Source organism: Megalobrama amblycephala, linkage group LG17, assembly GCF_018812025.1.
Source record: "Megalobrama amblycephala isolate DHTTF-2021 linkage group LG17, ASM1881202v1, whole genome shotgun sequence".
NCBI classification, from domain to species: Eukaryota; Metazoa; Chordata; class Actinopteri; order Cypriniformes; family Xenocyprididae; genus Megalobrama; species Megalobrama amblycephala.
Window position 1 is genome coordinate 35,609,935 of NC_063060.1, and position 18,628 is coordinate 35,628,562.

The 18,628-nt window shown below is 36.9% G+C and overlaps 2 protein-coding genes across 2 annotated transcripts in view; both read right to left on the bottom strand.

Moving 5' to 3' along the window:
• The window catches only part of ralyl (RALY RNA binding protein like), a 28,694-nt gene extending 21,892 nt beyond the window's left edge, over positions 1-6,802 (bottom strand). Inside the window, exon 1 of the mRNA XM_048163228.1 lies at positions 6,666-6,802. The gene's annotated coding sequence lies outside the window, so the exon portion shown is untranslated. The remainder of the gene's footprint in view (positions 1-6,665) is intronic.
• Positions 6,803-11,342: 4,540 nt separating this feature from the next.
• and2 (actinodin2) lies at positions 11,343-17,371 on the bottom strand. Its single transcript, XM_048164878.1, has 5 exons — positions 16,445-17,371; positions 15,457-15,539; positions 14,802-14,846; positions 13,274-13,422; positions 11,343-13,113 (listed from the first exon to the last, which is right to left on the bottom strand). Exons 2-5 carry the CDS (start codon positions 15,518-15,520, stop codon positions 11,794-11,796), a joined length of 1,578 nt encoding a protein of 525 aa, XP_048020835.1. The 5' UTR covers positions 15,521-15,539; positions 16,445-17,371; the 3' UTR covers positions 11,343-11,793.
• Between the last annotated feature and the right edge of the window lie 1,257 nt (positions 17,372-18,628).

The following is an 18,628-nucleotide window of genomic DNA, read 5'->3' on the forward strand; positions in this document are numbered from 1 at the left end:
AATCTGTTCAGATTTTTCAAAGTCATTTAGTGTGTTCAAGCCTTAATACCGCCTACTTCTGAACACTAGCAAATCAACTTTAATGACTGTGACATAAACTAAATTCTAGCTATTAAATAAAGAACAAACTTCAATATTTTTGCCCCAACTTCAACAGAAATTCAAGTCTTTCTTTTAAAAAACAAAATAAAAACCATTAACCATTAATAATAAATGTGATCTTTAAATGTTAAATGTTTACCTCTGTTTAAAGTACAATATAATTTTAGAAGGAATACTGCAACTTCTTTAGATTCTTTTTCATATAATCTACCATTCAACACACTAGAAACAAAAGATCTGGAAATCAGCAGACCGACACAGAATCCATTTCATCTGTGAGACAGTGAGCCAACCGTCTGACTGATCCTCAGCAACACCAGCATCCTGCTCTCAATACACACCATCATTTCTACCGAATCACTGATGCATGAAAACCTTTTGCTTCCCTGTGTTAACAATAACCTCACCTCATTCTCTCAGGTTGACAGGCTTGGCAGAGCTCTGGCATTGTGACTGGACATGACATTTCTATTCCCATTCAAACCCCATCACTTCGCCAGCTCCACTGAGCCCATGCAGCCTGTTATTCTATTATACATTCCCCATTCAAACACTCTCTACTCACACAGTACAGCACTTCACACTTCTCCCATTTGTTGGTCAGTGCGAAAAGTACATAACCAAAAAAAAGGTGGCATCAAGCCATCTCTGCTTCAGCATTAGAATCATCTCACTAATGTATACACATTTTAAAGTTCCTCTGTAGTCAATCATTTGATCCCGTAAAACTCATCTTTGATCACCAAAATGACATATTTAAATGTTTTTCTGACATATTTAAGTGACATATTTAAAATTCTTCATGCCTTAAAATAGCTTGAATGTAACTCTACACCCTTGCCTCATTTAGTATACGCAGATCTATGAATATGCTAATTAGCCCCGCCTCCACTCACTCGCACAAGCTCAGAGATCCACTCGGTCAACTTACTGATTTAAATGCTGCACAATGGTATTGTTTTTTACAATGTCGGACACATAGCTATAATTAAAGGTGCCCTAGATTCAAAAATTAAATTTACCTCGGCATAGTTAAATAACAAGAGTTCAGTACATGGAAAAGACATACAAAAAGTCTCAAACTCCATTGTTTCCTCCTTCTTATATAAATCTCATTTGTATAAACGACCTCCGAAGAACAGGCGAATCTCAACATAACACCGACTGTTACGTAACAGTCGGGGTGTACGCCCCCAATATTTGCATAATGCCAGCCCATGTTCAAGGGATTACACAAGCCAGTATTAACGTCTGGAGCTGCACACAGCCGAATCATCAGACTAGGTAAGCAAGAACAACAGCGAAAAATGGCAGATGGAGCAATAATAACTGACATAATCCATGATAGCATGATATTTTTACTGATATTTGTAAATTGTCTTTCTAAATGTTTCATTAGCATGTTGCTAATGTACTGTTAAATGAGGTTAAAGTTACCATCGTTTCTTACTGTATTCACGGAGACAAGAGAGCCGTCGCTATTTTCATTTTTTAAACACTTGCAGTCTGTATAATTCATAAACACAACTTCATTCTTTATAAATCTCTCCAACAGTGTAGCATTAGCCGTTAGCCACGGAGGATAGCCTCAAATTCACTCAGAATAAAACTTTAACATCCAAATAAATACTTTACTCACATAATTCGAAGCATGCATACAGCATGCATGACGAACATCTTGTAAAGATCCATTTGAGGGTTATATTAGCTGTGTGAACTTTGTAAATGCGCTGTAATATAGTCGACAGCTCGTGTGGCAGGGAGCACGCGATTTAAGGGGGCGGCGCCAAGTGTAAATCAGTGCATTGTTAATGATGCCCCAAAATAGGCAGTTAAAAAAATTTATTTAAAAAAATCTATGGGGTATTTTGAGCTGAAACTTCACAGACACATTCAGGAGACACCTTAGACTTATATTACATCTTGTGAAAAAGCAGTTCTTGGGCACCTTTAATACGATTAGCCTTTTGCTTGATTACAAACAGCTAATAATGTGTTGCTAATTTTACACAAACCATGTTCCCGTTCTTCATCTCAGAGTCACACCTTAAAAACGCTTTGAACAACTCAGAACGTCAGTGGAGAAAGGCATATATTTCATCATAACTTTGTAATATATATCATACACCTGCTATATTGCCAAATCTACCTGATTTTTCATATAAACAGAAAATATACCAGAATAACCTGGCTTCTCTTGAGACTGCTTCAGAGTGGTCATAGTTAATGATATGCTAAAGCCCGCCGGCACGTTGACATGATTGGTTACAAGGTGGTTTGTGACGTAAGAAACACCAGCGATTTCCAACCGAGTTTTTGAACTGTCTATAGATCACTGCAGATTAAAAGAGAAAAAACAACTCAGCAATGGTGTTGACTTATGAATTTGCACATGGTTTGTCTTAAAACATATTAAAAACACCACGTAGACATATAAACAACATTAAAAACTTGATTTTCACTACAGGGGGACTTTAAAAGTTTATATTTGGTTATGAATAAATATTTTTATTACATAATAAGGCTCCTTACTTAACTGTCAGTTAAAAAACATTGTTTGTTTTTAATTACTAACCTTGAGATTGAAAATGACTTTTTAATTCATATTTCCAAAATATTGCAGTGTTCGTCTTGTTGCTAGTCTTATTGCTTTGTACGTTGCAATGGACTACTTTTATTTTGATAGTGAAATATATAAAATTACAAAATTATTTCAACTCAAATTAATATTGCATGTTCACATATTTATTTATTTATTTTGTTTTATAAATTGGTGAGTAGCCTTGTAATAAGTGGGATAATTTTGGTGTAATTATTACAAGCCGCCTCTGATTCTAAACTTGATGTGTTTTTTATCTCTTTGTTTCTGTATAACTCTATATACAGTAGCTGTTCCTGATGCTGTGCTTGTTCAGATTACAGTTTCTGCATGAAAGCTCTTCACACTTCACACAGAATTCATGAAAAAAAAAACAATGTAAGAAAACATCACAACAGATCCTACCAATCCACTATACAGCACACCTCTCCAACACTGAGTATTCACATCTACATCTATGAGATAATGAAATAACATTTGATGTTTATAATGTTCTTTTGTTTATTATTTAGTGCCATGACATTCTTTCCTCTGGCATTAAGGAGACTTATTCATCCCTTACTCCCTCTGTTGGGTGATCCCAAATATAGAGTAAATTCAACCAGGCATGTGTAAGTGGGTCACCAGAGCAGTGACTAATTAGCTGGTAACACAATGAGCTGCAATTGACATGACAGGTGCACTGCTTAGACAACACAAGGTCAATTTAAGGTGGAAATCCATTCACTTTTACATGAACAGTGAGGATGACGAGCTAAAATAAATCCAAAACATCTCCCTGAAGTCAAAATTTTGTCATCACATTTATTTATTTATTTTCACTGTGTTTAATTGTAAATTATGCATTCCTCAACGACAAACTTGTATATGATAAGATTAACAAAATATATTTTGAACGGGTGAGAGTTAATCACTGGGAGAGTTAATCACTGTTAAGTGGGTTAAAGCCTTATACAGTAGGTACAATTACTGCAGTTCTTTATAATAAGTTGTTCTTTTAAATAATAAGTCAATGAAATCTGTAGATAATAGCATATTCTACAAGCAGACTCCATTCATCTCGTCATTCTCTATCAACAATGAACTTCTAAACAAACCGGAGGAATTAAATCATAATAGAGCATCGTGAAGACAGAAGGCCAGACAGTAAAGTGGTTTCGGTGTAAAACCTAATAGGCTGTGTTTCTGAAATAACATGACAAAATGAGGTGCTTTATGCAATCGTCTTCCTCCCACTCATGTTTTTATTCTCAAGTAAACTAGAGAGAAAAAAAAATCTTTCAGTCTACAGGACAGGTGTTTACAATATAAAACTTTACTGGAAGAGACATCTTGCATGTGAGTTTAAAGTGTTAGTTCTCCCAAAAATGAAAATTCTGTCATTAATTACTCACCCTCATGTCGTTCCAAACCCGTAAGGCTTTTGTTCATCTTCAGAACACAAATGAAGATCTTTTTGATGAAATCTGAGTGATTTCTGTCCCTCTGTAGCGGCTATGCAACTACCATTTTGACACTTCAAAAAGTTCATAAAGAGATCGTAAAACTAATCCATATGAATCAAGCGATTTAGTCACTAATTTTCTACTCAATTTTCTACTTTATATGATGAACAGATTTAGGTTTTATTCACATATAAACATTGATCAGCGAACATAAACAGAACAAACCTGCTTGACGCACAAGAACAACCTCTTGCGAAAGCTCAGACGTGCTGCGTAACACACGAGAATGAACCTCATTGGTTCTTGTATGCGTCAAGCGAAAATGCTTGAGCTTTCACTGGCTTACCACAACTGATGTGTGAGTTGATGAATGTTTATGTGAACAAAAGCCTAAATTCAATCTGTTCATCATATAAAGCGATTGTGTCTCTTCAGAAAATTTCTCAATTCATATGGATTAGTTTTACAATTTCATTATTAAATGTCTCGTTCTTCGTGATCCCATGTTTCAAACTTTAGTTAGTGTGTAATGTTGTTGTTAGAGTATAAATAAAATCTGTAAAATTTTAAAGCTCAAAGTTCAATGCCAAGCGAGATATTTTATTTAACAGAAGTCGCCTACATCGAACGGCCAGTTTGGACTACATCCCTCTACTTCCTTCTTTAATGACTAAAACAGTTTTTTGACTAACCTCCGCCCACAGGAATACACAAGAGTTGCGTTTGTAGAGTGTGTTTGTCGCCATGTCGTCGAAACGCTGTTATTTTCATCCCGCAGTCCAATCACCGGGTCTGATTCCGGCTCAAATTGATAGGGTAAAATTAAAGACATGTTTACAATAACACTGAGCGCGTGCATCTCCACGTTATGGTAAGAGGCGTGACCTTTCCGGGCAAGGAGCGCTAAGCTGCTGTCGAATCACAACACAGGAACCGCTGGCACAATCAGAACTCGTTACGTATTTCTGAAGGAGGGACTTCATAGAACAAGGAAGTCATCAGCCCATTTTATGACAGTGGAAACAGCGGTATACAGATAAGTAAATTATGTGAAAAATACTGTGTTTTTTTACACGCGAAACATGAACACGTTATATTGCACACTATAAACACAATCAAAGCTTCAAAAAACCACGAAAAACGGGACCTTTAAGGTTTCAGTAGTGTAGACTGTCAATGGAGGGACAGAAATCTCTCACATTTCATCAAAAAGATCCTCATTTGTCTTACAAAGATCAACGAAAGTTTTATGGGTTTAGAAAGACATGAGTGTGAGTAATTAATGACAGAATTTTCATTTTTGGGTGAACTAACCCTTTAAGGTACCTCAGATAGAGTTATTTTGATCTATCTGCCATCTCTAGGGAAGAATATAGCATGATACTTTGTGGCAGCTCATCCTGCCATTAAAACTGGTAATATGTTACATAAATAAACACACTTTTATCTTCATTATCTGTATGTGTACGCAGAATGTGGGTCTCTGAGGAAGACTCTGAAAATTCTGTCCAGGTATCGTATGGTTTATACTCCCAGAATTCCCAATGAGAGATAAGCCTTACTTGGGGAAAGGATATTTCATGGCTGGCTTCCCCCACCTGTCCCTTGACTGACACAGTCTGAATAGTAAATCATTCTTTTTCAGAATAACATACATCTTCAGCACTATCATTCTCGACACTAAAAGAACAATATCGATTAAAGAAGAGGATTTTGCAGGAAGACTGTGAGTATCGTATCTAGTTGAGAGTTGGTTCACCTGGTTGACACAGACTGATTATTATGTTTTGGACCATGCGCTTGTACAAAATTAATGAAAGAAATATTGCAATTGGCTTGATAAAATGAAAGCCAACTTATAAAATGCTGATAACATGAAATAAAGATTTGTGTGTGTGTGTGTGTGTGTGTGTGTGTCAAATTGTTGGCTTTCAGTTTTATTGTCAGCATTTCCTCATAGACAAACCAATTCTTATGATTTTAATAACGTCAAGACCAGTCAGCAATATGGATACAATGAATAAGACTGGTCCAACTGTAAAATGCAGCACATTACATAATGAAAGTGACAAACGCAGTCAACATTGCAGATTCAAAAAGTTTTTCATTTCACATTAAAGGTTCTTCAAATAAGTGTATTGGTTTCTGGTTCCTTTAAAGCACAAGTGCACACGTTTTAGAACAGTTCTTAATGGAACTTAAAAGGTTCTTATTTGGAATCAGATTGAAAACCCTTTTTTGATTTCTGTTGGAACCTTTAACTAAAGTAGTGCTGCAAACTTCGGAACCAACCCAAGAGTTGGGTCATTAATCATGCACAGAAAACAATTTTAGGTATAGCCTAAATAATTAGCCTATTAGTTTGAAATGAACGCGACGTCAAAACATAATTAAAAGTGGGCTAGCTACTGCCTCTTTAAAAAAATACCTCAGGTAATACATGAGTAAAAGCATTTCAACATTTGACAACGATGAAAAGAATCGAGAAAGACAGTAGGTAAAACACAGGAGCTACTCACCAATAACAAAGTCCGAGCATCAGACGAGATGGAGAGCGAGTGCAGAGCGCTGCGCTTCTGGATCGTTCAGATCTCAGCCTCACTGGATCATGTGACAGCAGCTGCTGCCCGCTTCATCATCCACATGTCCTCCATACTGCATCCATTCATTCACAGCTGGCTTAGCCTGTTATTGGTACTTAGCCTGTTTTTGTTGTTGTTGTTGTTTTATTTCCACTTTATTATGATCACATCTCTTTTCTTTTTCCCCCCTTCTTTTTGTCACAGGGGTTGATTTTAGAAGAACTAAAAAAAAAAAAATTTCTTCTTTTTTTTTAACGACTGTCAGTTGTCTTGGAAACTTTTTGCCATGTATTCCTCATTTTTGTAACTTGCAAATGCTTTTTATGTATAGATTTTGTTGTTTTACTCTTATACCAGACCCAGACTTTCAATGTTACATGTAAATCCATCATAAACATTTGAATTGAACTGAAGGAATTATTGCATGTTTAAAAATTTAATGATAAAATAGTGTAAATAAACTTTTCTATATTTATTGCGCGAAATTCCATCTGTCCCATGCTTCAATAAAGTTTTTTCAAAAGTTAGTGTAGGCTACTAGTTTACCAAGTACACAACAGTATCGGTGTAGGCTACAGCTGTTTGATAAGAAATGTGAACCATGTGAAGAAAACAAAGTGAAAGCAAGGTAAATGTCACTGAATATTATGTAATTGTGTGTATTTAGGTTAGTTAATGCTAGCTAATTATGCTAGCTGATGAAATTAGCCTTAGCAAGACAACAATGTATAAAATCGCTTTTCCATCACAGAACACACAATATGTGGTGGAAATGACACCGGGGTAAAATTACTTAACTCAAGTTGTCCACTGAAAACACTTCATGAGTGGGAAAAGTGTGCTTTAAAAGCCCGCAGGGTTAAAAATGTCCATAGATCGAAACCATAACAAACTGTATAACTATATCTGTTTAATAGGCCTATCATTCCTGCTGTACTTATGACAAAATCCAAAAAAATATTAGGTACAAATCTTTATGTTCACAACTAAACATGCCAAATTTACCTACATGTAGTCTCTTTTATAAATCTTTGTATAAACTGTGTTTCTTCAAATCTTCTGTACCACAGAAGGCGCGTGTTTCAGTAGTGCGATACTTCCTTTCCATAACATTAACCAATTTTTTAATGCATTCCTATACAATATAAGTGCAAGTTTAAGTTTAAAGCTTATTTAAATTGATCATATACTGTTTCACTAGTCCCAGTAAGAAATGACATGTAGGAATTTAGAAAATCAGGATGTATTTTTTCCAATATCAATCACAGGTCTCTGATTCAGTAAAAAATTACAATGTGTTGCAGTGATTCAGACTTATAGATTCTAGAGGAAACACTACAACTTTATCTTAAATTAAATCTTTGAGAATAAACCAAAGCGTACCAGACAACTCCATATGAACCAGCAGTTGAAAATGTTCCTCATGGGTTGTCAAGCCTTTGCACCATGTCATCACATGCTTCAGAGCCTGCATGAGGAGGTTGGAGGTTGTGTCTATCTGCTGCACAACAGTGCTGACAATCTTCTCTTCTTCATCCTCTCTCCGTGAGTTTTATTATGCTAAAATTCTACTTTAACAATTTAGCCATAAATAAATGTTAGTGTTTATAAGAACAGACACACCAGAATGCATAAATACACTGAAGTCTTTGATATTGATGTTATTTTTTTCCCAGCAGGTTTGCCTGTATGGCAAAGACACTTTCTCATTTGAAGCACAGTACAAAGAACCTGTCATCAATGTTCTGTAAGTGTGTCACCCAGAGAGATTAAAGTAGTTAAAACTGTTCATGTAACTAGGGCGTCTCTCATTTTGGCAAAAGGTCACCTTCAGTGCATTAGCCAACTTAAAATGGACAGTTTTAGGTAGATATATGACCTTCGTGTGATTTTAAGGTCCATGTAACATCTGGTTTGAAAATCATTGTCAGACGCAGCTCCTTTAGGGCTAAACATTTGTCAAAGTCAAACTTTATTTGTCATTATGTGCAACAGCACCGCAAACAGCAGTTCATGTCAGTTTTACAAGCTCATATATATATAGTCCCTATATATATATATATATATATATGAACTTTATGTTGAATATTATAAATATACACCGATCAGGCCACCTTCCTAATATTGTGTTGGTCCCCCTTTTGCAACAAAACAGCCCTGACCCGTCGAGGCATGGACTCCACTAGACCCCTGAAGGTGTGCTGTGGTATCTGGCACCAAGATGTTAGCAGCAGATCCTTTAAGTCCTGTAAGTTGCGAGGTGGGGCCTCCATGGATCGGACTTGTTTGTTCAGCACATCCTACAGATGCTCGATTGGATTGAGATCTGGGGAATTTGGAGGCCAAGTCAACACCTCAAACTCATTGTTGTGCTCCTCAAACCATTCCTGAACCATTTTTGCTTTGTGTAAGTGCACATTATCCTGCTGAAAGAGGCCACAGCCACCAGGGAATACAGTTTCCATGAAAGAGTGTACATGGTCTGCAACAATGCTTAGGCAGGTGTTACGTTTCAAAGAAGCATCCACATGGATGGCAGGATCCAAGGTTTCCCAGCAGAACATTGCCCAAAGCATCACACTGCCTGCCAGCTTGCCTTCTTCCCATAGTGCATCCTGGTGCCGTGTGTTCCCCAGGTAAGCGATGCACACACACCCGGCCATCCACATGATGTAAAAGAAAACGTCATTCATCAGACCAGGCCACCTTCTTCCATTGCTCTGTGGTCCAGTTCTGATGCTCAAATGCCCACTGTTGGCTCTTTTGGCGGTGGACAGGGGTCAACATGGGCACCCTGACTGATCTGCAGCTATGCAGCCCCATACGCAACAAACTGTGATGCAATGTCTATTCTGACACCTTTCCATCAGAACAAGCATTAACTTCTTGAGCAATTTGAGCAACAGTAGCTCGTCTGTTGGATCGGACCACAGGGGCAAGCCTTCGCTCCCCAATGTGCCTTGGCCGCCCATGACCCTGTCGCTGGTTCACCACTGCTCCTTCCTTGGACCACTTTTGATAGATACTGACCACTGCAGAGTGGGAACACCCCACAAGAGCTGCAGTTTTGGAGATGCTAGTCGTCTAGCCATCACAATTTGGCCCTTGTCAAACTCGCTCAAATCCTTACGCTTATCCATTTTTCCTGCTTCTAACTCATCAACTTTGAGGACAAAATGTTCACATGCTGCATAATATATCCCATCCACTAAGAGGTGTCGTGATGAAGAGATGTTATTCATTTCACCTGTCAGTGGTCATAATGTTATGCCTGATCGGTGTATATAACATGTTTTTCTACTAATTTTTCTGTGGTCGGTTTTATTCAGCTTACGACAATACTAAACATACAGTATCATTATTCTGTTTCTGACTATGTGTGAATGTTTACAAAAATACATTCATATGCATTCATACATGTTTCAATGGCCATATATCACTGTATAGAATTGCCATCAAAATAATCAAAATCTCTGTTCAAGGCCAGATCTGTCTCTTTCAAGAAAGCAGTGTTTCAAAAACAAACTCACTCACTAACCACATAAAAATGAGAAACTCTGCAGCACTGCTGAATACAGCACACAGAAGTACACTGCTAATTTCTGTTTGCTTATGCAGAGGACATATTTACCCTCATTACTATTCAGGGCCCTTTCCCATCCACTTAATGACATTCAGCTGGTCCCGCAGGTATGCAGGCCATGGAGAGGTGCAGTCAGCACAAACCGGACTCATGCTGACTGAGGCATTAAGCAACAGTTCAAAGTCTCATAGCTTTTGCTCAATCCCCTCTCAAAGCCCACCTAAGGCCAATTAGACAGTGAGGAAAGAACCACAACAGACGTGCCAGTGGTATGAACATGCGAACTGCTGAGTATGCACCTGGGTAATATATCCCCACTGATTTCTAGTACTCTTAAGTTGCCTGTCAGAATGAATTTTGCCAATAAAATCTGTTGTGTGTCCGTGGATAATCCAAGGTATTTTTACTTCATCATTGCCCTTTTTAGGTAACTTTGATTTGTCCACTGAGGCACCTTCTTAGAGTGGCATATTTACAGTGCACCTTGCAGTTAATGCATATTTCAACATGTTCACTGTCTGTGTGAGTAGTCATTAATGTTACCGTGTTGGCATGCCAAGCTGTTTTAAAACAGTCATAGAGTGCACTCACTTTTCATCTGCCTCAGGGATCTTTTGAGCAGATGCTGTTGTGGGTGATTTAAATCATGGTTTTACAATTAATGACATTTCTATTCAACAGAAGGCCTATATATTGAAGAACAAAAATGTATACTTATGTAACTTGTCATGCAAGTTTATATTATGAATGACTTATTTGCCCTCAGTAGATTTCTTTTTCTTTTTTTAAGTTTGAGCTCTTTCATCTGTTTTCTTGCTCTCTTTTTAAAGCCTGATATTGCATAACACATCATTAACAATTCAATACTTTCATTTTTGTCACAATAGATGTACCACTTTATCAGGTGTTGACACTTTTTTATGAAAATCACACAGTTTGTAATGTGAACTTAGTGTCTATTTGAAAAGATATACTCATGTTACCATATGTTTTTAATGCATACTCCAAGAAGAATAGAAAAACGCCAATGATTTATTTCAAGTCATTTATTTTTTATTGAAATAATGAAGCATAACATGCTGAGGGAAAAGACATTGTTTTTATCAAAGTCGTTGGAGCTACATTAAATATATATATATATATATAAAAAGGATCAGATAACAAAACTAAAGAAAAGGTAACATACAGATTTAAGTATCAGTTAAAGTCATATTCCATTACCCTAATCCTACACTATATAATACATAAATACATACTGTATATTGCTTCACATTACCAATAACAAAACCCCCAAATCTATTGATTTGTTTCCCAGCATGACATTTCAGACAAAATGAAATGTTAATCTCTAGAGCTTCTAAAACATCAATACAAAAATTATTCTTGAGTTACCCTGAATTGCTTTTCTTGCATAGACCTAAACTTGTGCTAAATTTGTATAAGCATGATTGAACTTGTTAGTTATGATCCATTTTTTTCTTCTCATTTCTTGTAGCCACCCATATATCCTCTCAGGAAGTCCTCGAATCGTGGAACTGGATACTCAGGAGCCACATGTTCAGGGAAAGGGTTGCTGTGACCTTGTTCTTGCTGTGCCGGTTCATCTTTGTGTTCTTCACCTGTGGATTCTGCCCTGCGCAGACGGCAGTTGTAATCGATTTCTGGGTCACAGTCTGGATGGGGCTCAATGATGCCATCTTTGACCGTCTTGGCTGCCTCTGCTCGAGTGGACGGATGAGCGGCAAACCTACCACAGTTGGGGTCGTACGGGTGGCAGTCAGGTTTAGAACTGGCAGCACTGGCCCTCAACTCCTGGTTCTCCACCGGGGTGCAGTCCTTATCGTAGAACACGTAGCAGTCATATCCTTCCTTGGTCTTCCCACGGACGCCCAGACGGTGACGGGTCTGGAACTCCGGGAGAGCTGGAGGGGGTTTCCTGAGAGTGGCGGCTCCACCAATCAGACAATACGGATCGTAACGAGGATCGCAGGCCAGGTTGAGAGGTGCAGGCTCATCTTTTGGAGCATACTCCAAGACAGGCTTATTGAGTGCAGCTAGTTTGGCAGCTGTAAGGGGGTTGCAGCCCTCATCAAACAAAGGGTTGCAAAACTTGTCTTTGGGGGTTTCTGCATTCTCTGCAGTTTGGGCTGCAGGTGCAACTACATTGGTGATGCAAAGGGGGTCAGTGGCCGGGTTACAGGTGGGGTACAGGTGATACAAACCTGAGGGTGATCTGGCCACCAGCTTGGGCTGGCAGTAAGGATCTTTGGTAGGATCACATCCAAGGTGAGCGTAAGAGGGCAGAGGGCCAAGCGAGGGCCTGTAGCCATACGCAGCACGCAGGTGATACTGCAGACACTCAGTGTCCGAAGGGTTGCAGATACGCAACAGCTCTGCTCTTTGCTCAGCCGACAGGAAAGGCTCCAGAACCGGAGCGTAGTAGTAGTGAGCCGGTGGGGTTTTCAGAGGCAGAGGGAGTAGAGGGGACAGAATCGGAGCAGGGACCTTCGCCGGAGCAGGTGAAGGCTCTTCTTCTGCAGCTTTTGGTCTAACAGCATAGAGGCAGTATGGGTCGAGGTAAGGGTTGCACACTGTCACAGCAGCTTGCCTCACGGGAACAGGCATGACAATCTTGGCTTTGGGTTTACTGGTGGATTCTGCAATGCAGTCTGGGTCGTCGGAGTTGGCACAGGCTTTGTAAATTTCGCTCAGGTGCGTGAGGTAATGGTTGTAAGAGCGGCCGTCTTCTACTCTGTGCTTGTTCTGCAGGTAAGCAAGGTACATGCGATCCATGTTCTCAACCTTTGGAGGTAATCACAGAGAAACAAGATCGGGCTGATTGGATTATACTTGTCGCAATTTTCTGAAAACATCTCTCAAGGAAGTTGACTTGTTTAAAGAACTATATTCTAAAAAGTCAATGAAAAGACCATGACTGACAAACTCTGCTTTTGTTACTCACTCCTTCCTGGTTGTGGGTCTCCATGAAGTATTTATACCAGCCCCAGAAATCAGGTTGGCTTCTGTAATAGGCAACATTCCTCCTGCTGCGGACAAGCTTCTTCAGTGATGACTTGCTGTCTGTCTTCACCTCAGAAGCGCCCTCTATGGCTGAACCAGCACATGACAAAAGCAAGTATCATCATAGGCATCTCAATTTTACTGTTACACTTATTGTGGAGTTCTTGTGAAGGGGTTTTGATGTATACCTAATTGTAGAAGATACCTTTTTATGGATGCTTAATTTAGGCAGAACTGAGAATATGTTGGTTTTACAAAATGGCATGATACTATAAACTTTAACTACCAGTTACAATATTATACACTTGACTAAATTTAGTTTTCTCATGATTTTAAAAACGTTTTTATCTAGAAGCTTATGCTTAAATAAAAGTAGTTTGGTATAGAATTTACATAGAAATTGCTCCAACATACGAATTTCTTCATATAAAGGTTTGGGTCAGTAAGATATTTTAATGTTTTTGAAAGAAGTCTATAAAAAATACAATAAAAACTAATAATGTGAATTATTATTACAATTTAAAAAAGTTATTTTCTATTTTAATATATTTTAAAATGTAATTTATTCCTGTGATGTAAAAGCTGAATTTTCAGCATCATTACTCCAGTCTTCAGTGTCACATGATCCTTCAGAAATCATTCTAATATGCTGATTTGGTGCTCAAGAAACATTTCTTATTATTATTAATGTTGAAAATAACTATTCTGCTTAATATTTTTGAAATGTCATTCAAGCTTAATATCACACTCTTTTCTCAGGATTCTTCGAAGTTTAGCATTTATTTATAAAAAAAAATATTTTGTAATATTTTAAAAGTCTTTACTGTCATGTTTAATCAATTTAATGTGCACTTGCATAATAAAAGTATTATTTCTTTTTTTTTTTAAAAATCATACTTAGCCCAAACTTTTTAACAGTAGCGTATTTTATAAAATAAGAGTATTATGCTATATAGAATATTATATCTTACATAAAACATAGTTTTGGTTCACATTTGAACACATTTTAGACATACATATATGTACAGACATATGTCTATACATATTTTTTGTTATTTTATAGTTTTGATGACTATTATTTTAAAATATGAAAAATATTGATAACACATAATAAGCAGAAAAACTCTTTTGACTGGCAGTGTACAGGATGAGAAGTATGAATGGAAAAGAGGAAAATTCATTGTGGTGATTTGATTGCAATATTAAGAATCTTTGCCAGCATATCACCGTTCATAACTATGAAATGTTAACATTTTCTAAATATATAACCTAAAATGATATTAAGAAGTAGGACGTTCTATTTTAGGGCCATGATGTAGAGATGCTATATATGAGACAATGAACCACTGCCATTTTTAAGTGTGCAACATAATGATTCATATTTAATGGCATTATCTCACGTCAGAGTGATGTCGGTGCCATTTACAGAATACAGAAGCTGATATAATTATATAAAAAGTCCAACTCACCGCCCTCTTCTTCATTGCGCCCTACAGGACCAGCATTCAGAAAGTCTATCAAACATTGCAAAAAAAAGAACTGTTATGAACCAAATGTCACACTTCTGAAATCAAGGAAAATGCCAACTGACTAAAATGCTCTTATGTGCACAGCAGGTACTTTTCCCGTCAGTGATGGCTGTGTCTTATTCTAGTGATTACTGCTCTGTCTCGGCTCTCTGGGAGCTCTAAGTGCTTTAAAATGGGGCTTAAACTTCCGGGACCCCCTGCAAGTGTACCTGTTAAACTACAAAGAGATTTGGGAACCAGCCCAGAGGCTGCTGCTATAATTACCACTGCTGTAAAATAAAATGAAGGATGTAAAATGTTCTGTACATGCAACATTATTTGTGGCATATATCTGCACCTCCAGTTGGTCTCTTTAGATGTTTATAGCTCATGGAAAAAGTAGTTGGCTGATAATCACAAGGACTCCTTCCTATGGGCACTGTTTGTCTTCACAAAAGTGTTCCCAAAAAAAAAAAAATCACAATTTGCTCATTTGTTTTCTTAGAAATTTGGTTCATGTTTTCTGATGCTACATTAATTTAATTTTTGACATTATGTTGAATTTTATTTTAAATATTAGATTTAATATTTTGTTTAGATCAAAATGGATTCTCACCTGACATAAAGACAGTTGCAAGAGCCATTCCACAGATCATAACAGACAGTGTAAGTCTGGCCATTTTTCTTGATTATTGAATCCTGAAAACAAAAATTGTCACGTGAGAGAGTACCAAAATAGTACTTTGCCATTTGGGTTTTTCAATAGTTGATTCTTAAATGATATTGAACTTTTAACTATTTTAACTTTTAAGCAATGCATGATTTCTTTAATATGACCAGTAACTTAAATATTGTGTTGCTATTTAATGGCTATACACTGTAAAAAAAAAAAAAAAAAAAAATAAAATAAAAAAAACCGTTAAAAAAGTAAGTTACCTGGTTTGCCTTCATAGAAATTAATCATTTGAGTTCATTCAATGAAGGCGATTTGGTTTAATCAACAGAAACTCAAAATATTATGTTTTCTGAACCACATTAATTATTGAAGTTGATTAAATCATGAAAATATTTTTTACAGTGTAGATACAATTCTTGTAAAAATGTGTAAATATGTAAAGTAAAAATCCAAATAAGTACTTATAAATCTGAAAAGTAAGAATAAGTTTGACAATTAATTGAAAAAAAAAAAAAAAACATAAATGTTTTACATATTAAATAAAGTTTTTTTCCATTTAATTGTAAACAAATTTTTACTTTTTTATTTATAAGTACTTCTTTGGCTTTCCCCAAAGTTTCTTCTTGAATGTTTAAATACTATTTAATCCTGTCTTATTTAATCCCAAATTGTGTTGTTTTAATTTTTAGATGAAAATATTAAATCAGAAAAATCTTCATATATAAGTCTTTCATATATAAATCTTTATATTATTCATATCAAATAATACAACAGATATGACAATCCATATGAGATTCTCCAGCAAAACATCCCTTACCCAGTTTTCAGTGGTCTTAACTCAACCTTACATGAATTTAATAAGACTATTTTGGAAACTCTTTCTATCAGCCAACTGAATGAAAAAAAGGAACAAGTCAAAAGCACTTACCTGTTCCAGCAGAAATGTTTGGAGATACTCGTAAGCTGCTGGTGGGCTCTGAAGGGGCGTACTGAACTCTTCACACAACCCCTGGACTCCCCTTCGAACCCTCTGAGCTTCTGTGGTGGATGGCAACGTTTTTAAGGAGCTCCATGATCATTAAGAACAACAAGGCATGTCATATGTCAGGAGCTTGCTGTTAGCCTTTTTGGGATTGGCTCTTGCAAAATCAGCTCATTGACCAATGAGAGTCCTGTAATTATGAAGAAAAGCAGCAAGATCGAGCTTGGAAGAAGGAGCCGGAGGGATGCAGAAGTAATCAAAGAAAAAACAATTTAACTGAACATTGACTTTTTTTCCCCATTCTGCCATATACATAATCAGTTTGTGATCATTTCACATAGATCAGTTTATCTTTGAGTGCAACATTGTTCTGAATCTCTGTGTATCTCTATGTAATTATCTATTCATATGCTTCTGCTGAATATTTTTTAATAAATTAATCGAAAAATTGATTTTTAATAGACTTATTCTTGTACTGCACTTTAACAAACATTTTGACAGGTAAAATAATCTTTAAATTAGGTTTGTTCTAAAAATATTTAATATGACTAACCTGACTGCAATATGTTACAACAACAAAAATACATTTTGTATTTCATCTTTTGTAATTAAAGGGTTAGTTAAACTATCAAACTGTCGGCCATCACTATTGTTGAAGTCGTCATTTTATTTTTTTGCATTCTCGTCGCTTCATAACATTAAGGTTGAACCACTGTAGTCACATGAACTGTTTTAAATATGTCTTTAGTAGCTTCCTGGGCATCTGGAAGTGTTCATTTTCTTACTGTCAATACAGGCCTCACTGAGCCATTGGATTTTATCAAAAATATCTTAATTTGTGTTCTGAAGATGAACGAAGGTCTTACAGGTGTGGAACGATATGAGGGTGAGTAATTAATGACAGAATTTAAATTTTTGGGTGAACTAACCCTTTAAAAGTGCTAAAGAGGATCTTTTCGTCGACTGAGAAACCAAAGACCGTTAGTGAGTTTTTGAAATGAGCGCATGCGTAAGAACAACCCCCCTCCTTCACAACTCATTTTGAGGGAACGCCTCCCAAAACTCGTGCACGAGTATTGGAACATGAGTGTTTGCCACCGGCATTCGCTGTGTCGTGTTAGTAGATTAATTATGTCGAACTCACCGCAGGTAACTCATAATCTGCAGTTGTTACTCTTGTCTCCTGACAAAAACATTGCATGCGGCGCCTGTAGACTGTGGACAGTTACTGGAGCGCGCAGCCGCGCTCGTCTCTCACAAGGAACGTCACGGCAGTGATTGACAAGCCAGAGGGCCAATCTTTTACGCGATGATCGTGTAAACGATTGGCTGATGTTTTTAAGGACCTACCTCGTGCACAGATGATGTATAGACCTTATTTTCCAGAGAAACAAGCGCGCCGCCATCTTTAGAATATTGTCTTTAAACTTCCGGTTTTGCGGTAGCCCTGTATATTTCTATGGAAATAAGAATAAGAATAATTAACTGGTGAAGTGGATTTACCTGTTGTAGAGTCAATGAAAGTTATCATGAGCATTGTTATGTTTAAAGCAGATGTCTTAACAAATGTCAGTAGACCGGGAAGATTTTAAAATGAGCAGTTCATTCATAAATACAAGATCGCTGTGGAAATACAAGCCGGAAGTCAAAAGACAACGAGCGCGGCGCTGAAAAGGGGCGGGGCTACATAAGGTCTTGCACCTAATAAATAGTATTTTATCAGTTAGTAAAGACAGTTTCAAGTAATATTGCAAAAATGTGTGAAACAAAACATCTCTTTAGCACCTTTAATTACAATGAGAATTGATTATTTAAGGCATGTTTGTCATATTTGCAATTTTGCGCCTATAAAACTGACAAAATCAGCACTATATTTGTAAAGATATGCAAAAATATGTAAAGGTGAGCTTAGCACAAGAATTATTTTTAGAATTTTTTTTTTAGAAATCTGTATACAATATTGTGTAATACAAGCTAATTAAAAACCAGACCATTGCTGTTAAAAAAAAACTCTCTTCAACAAGCGGATTCCTGTCAGCAGTGTTTTGAAGGTGTTATCTGGCAGTTTCTTCACACTCACTAAAGATTCCACAGGAAAAGCAGAAAGTGTCGACCACTGTCGAAACTAAT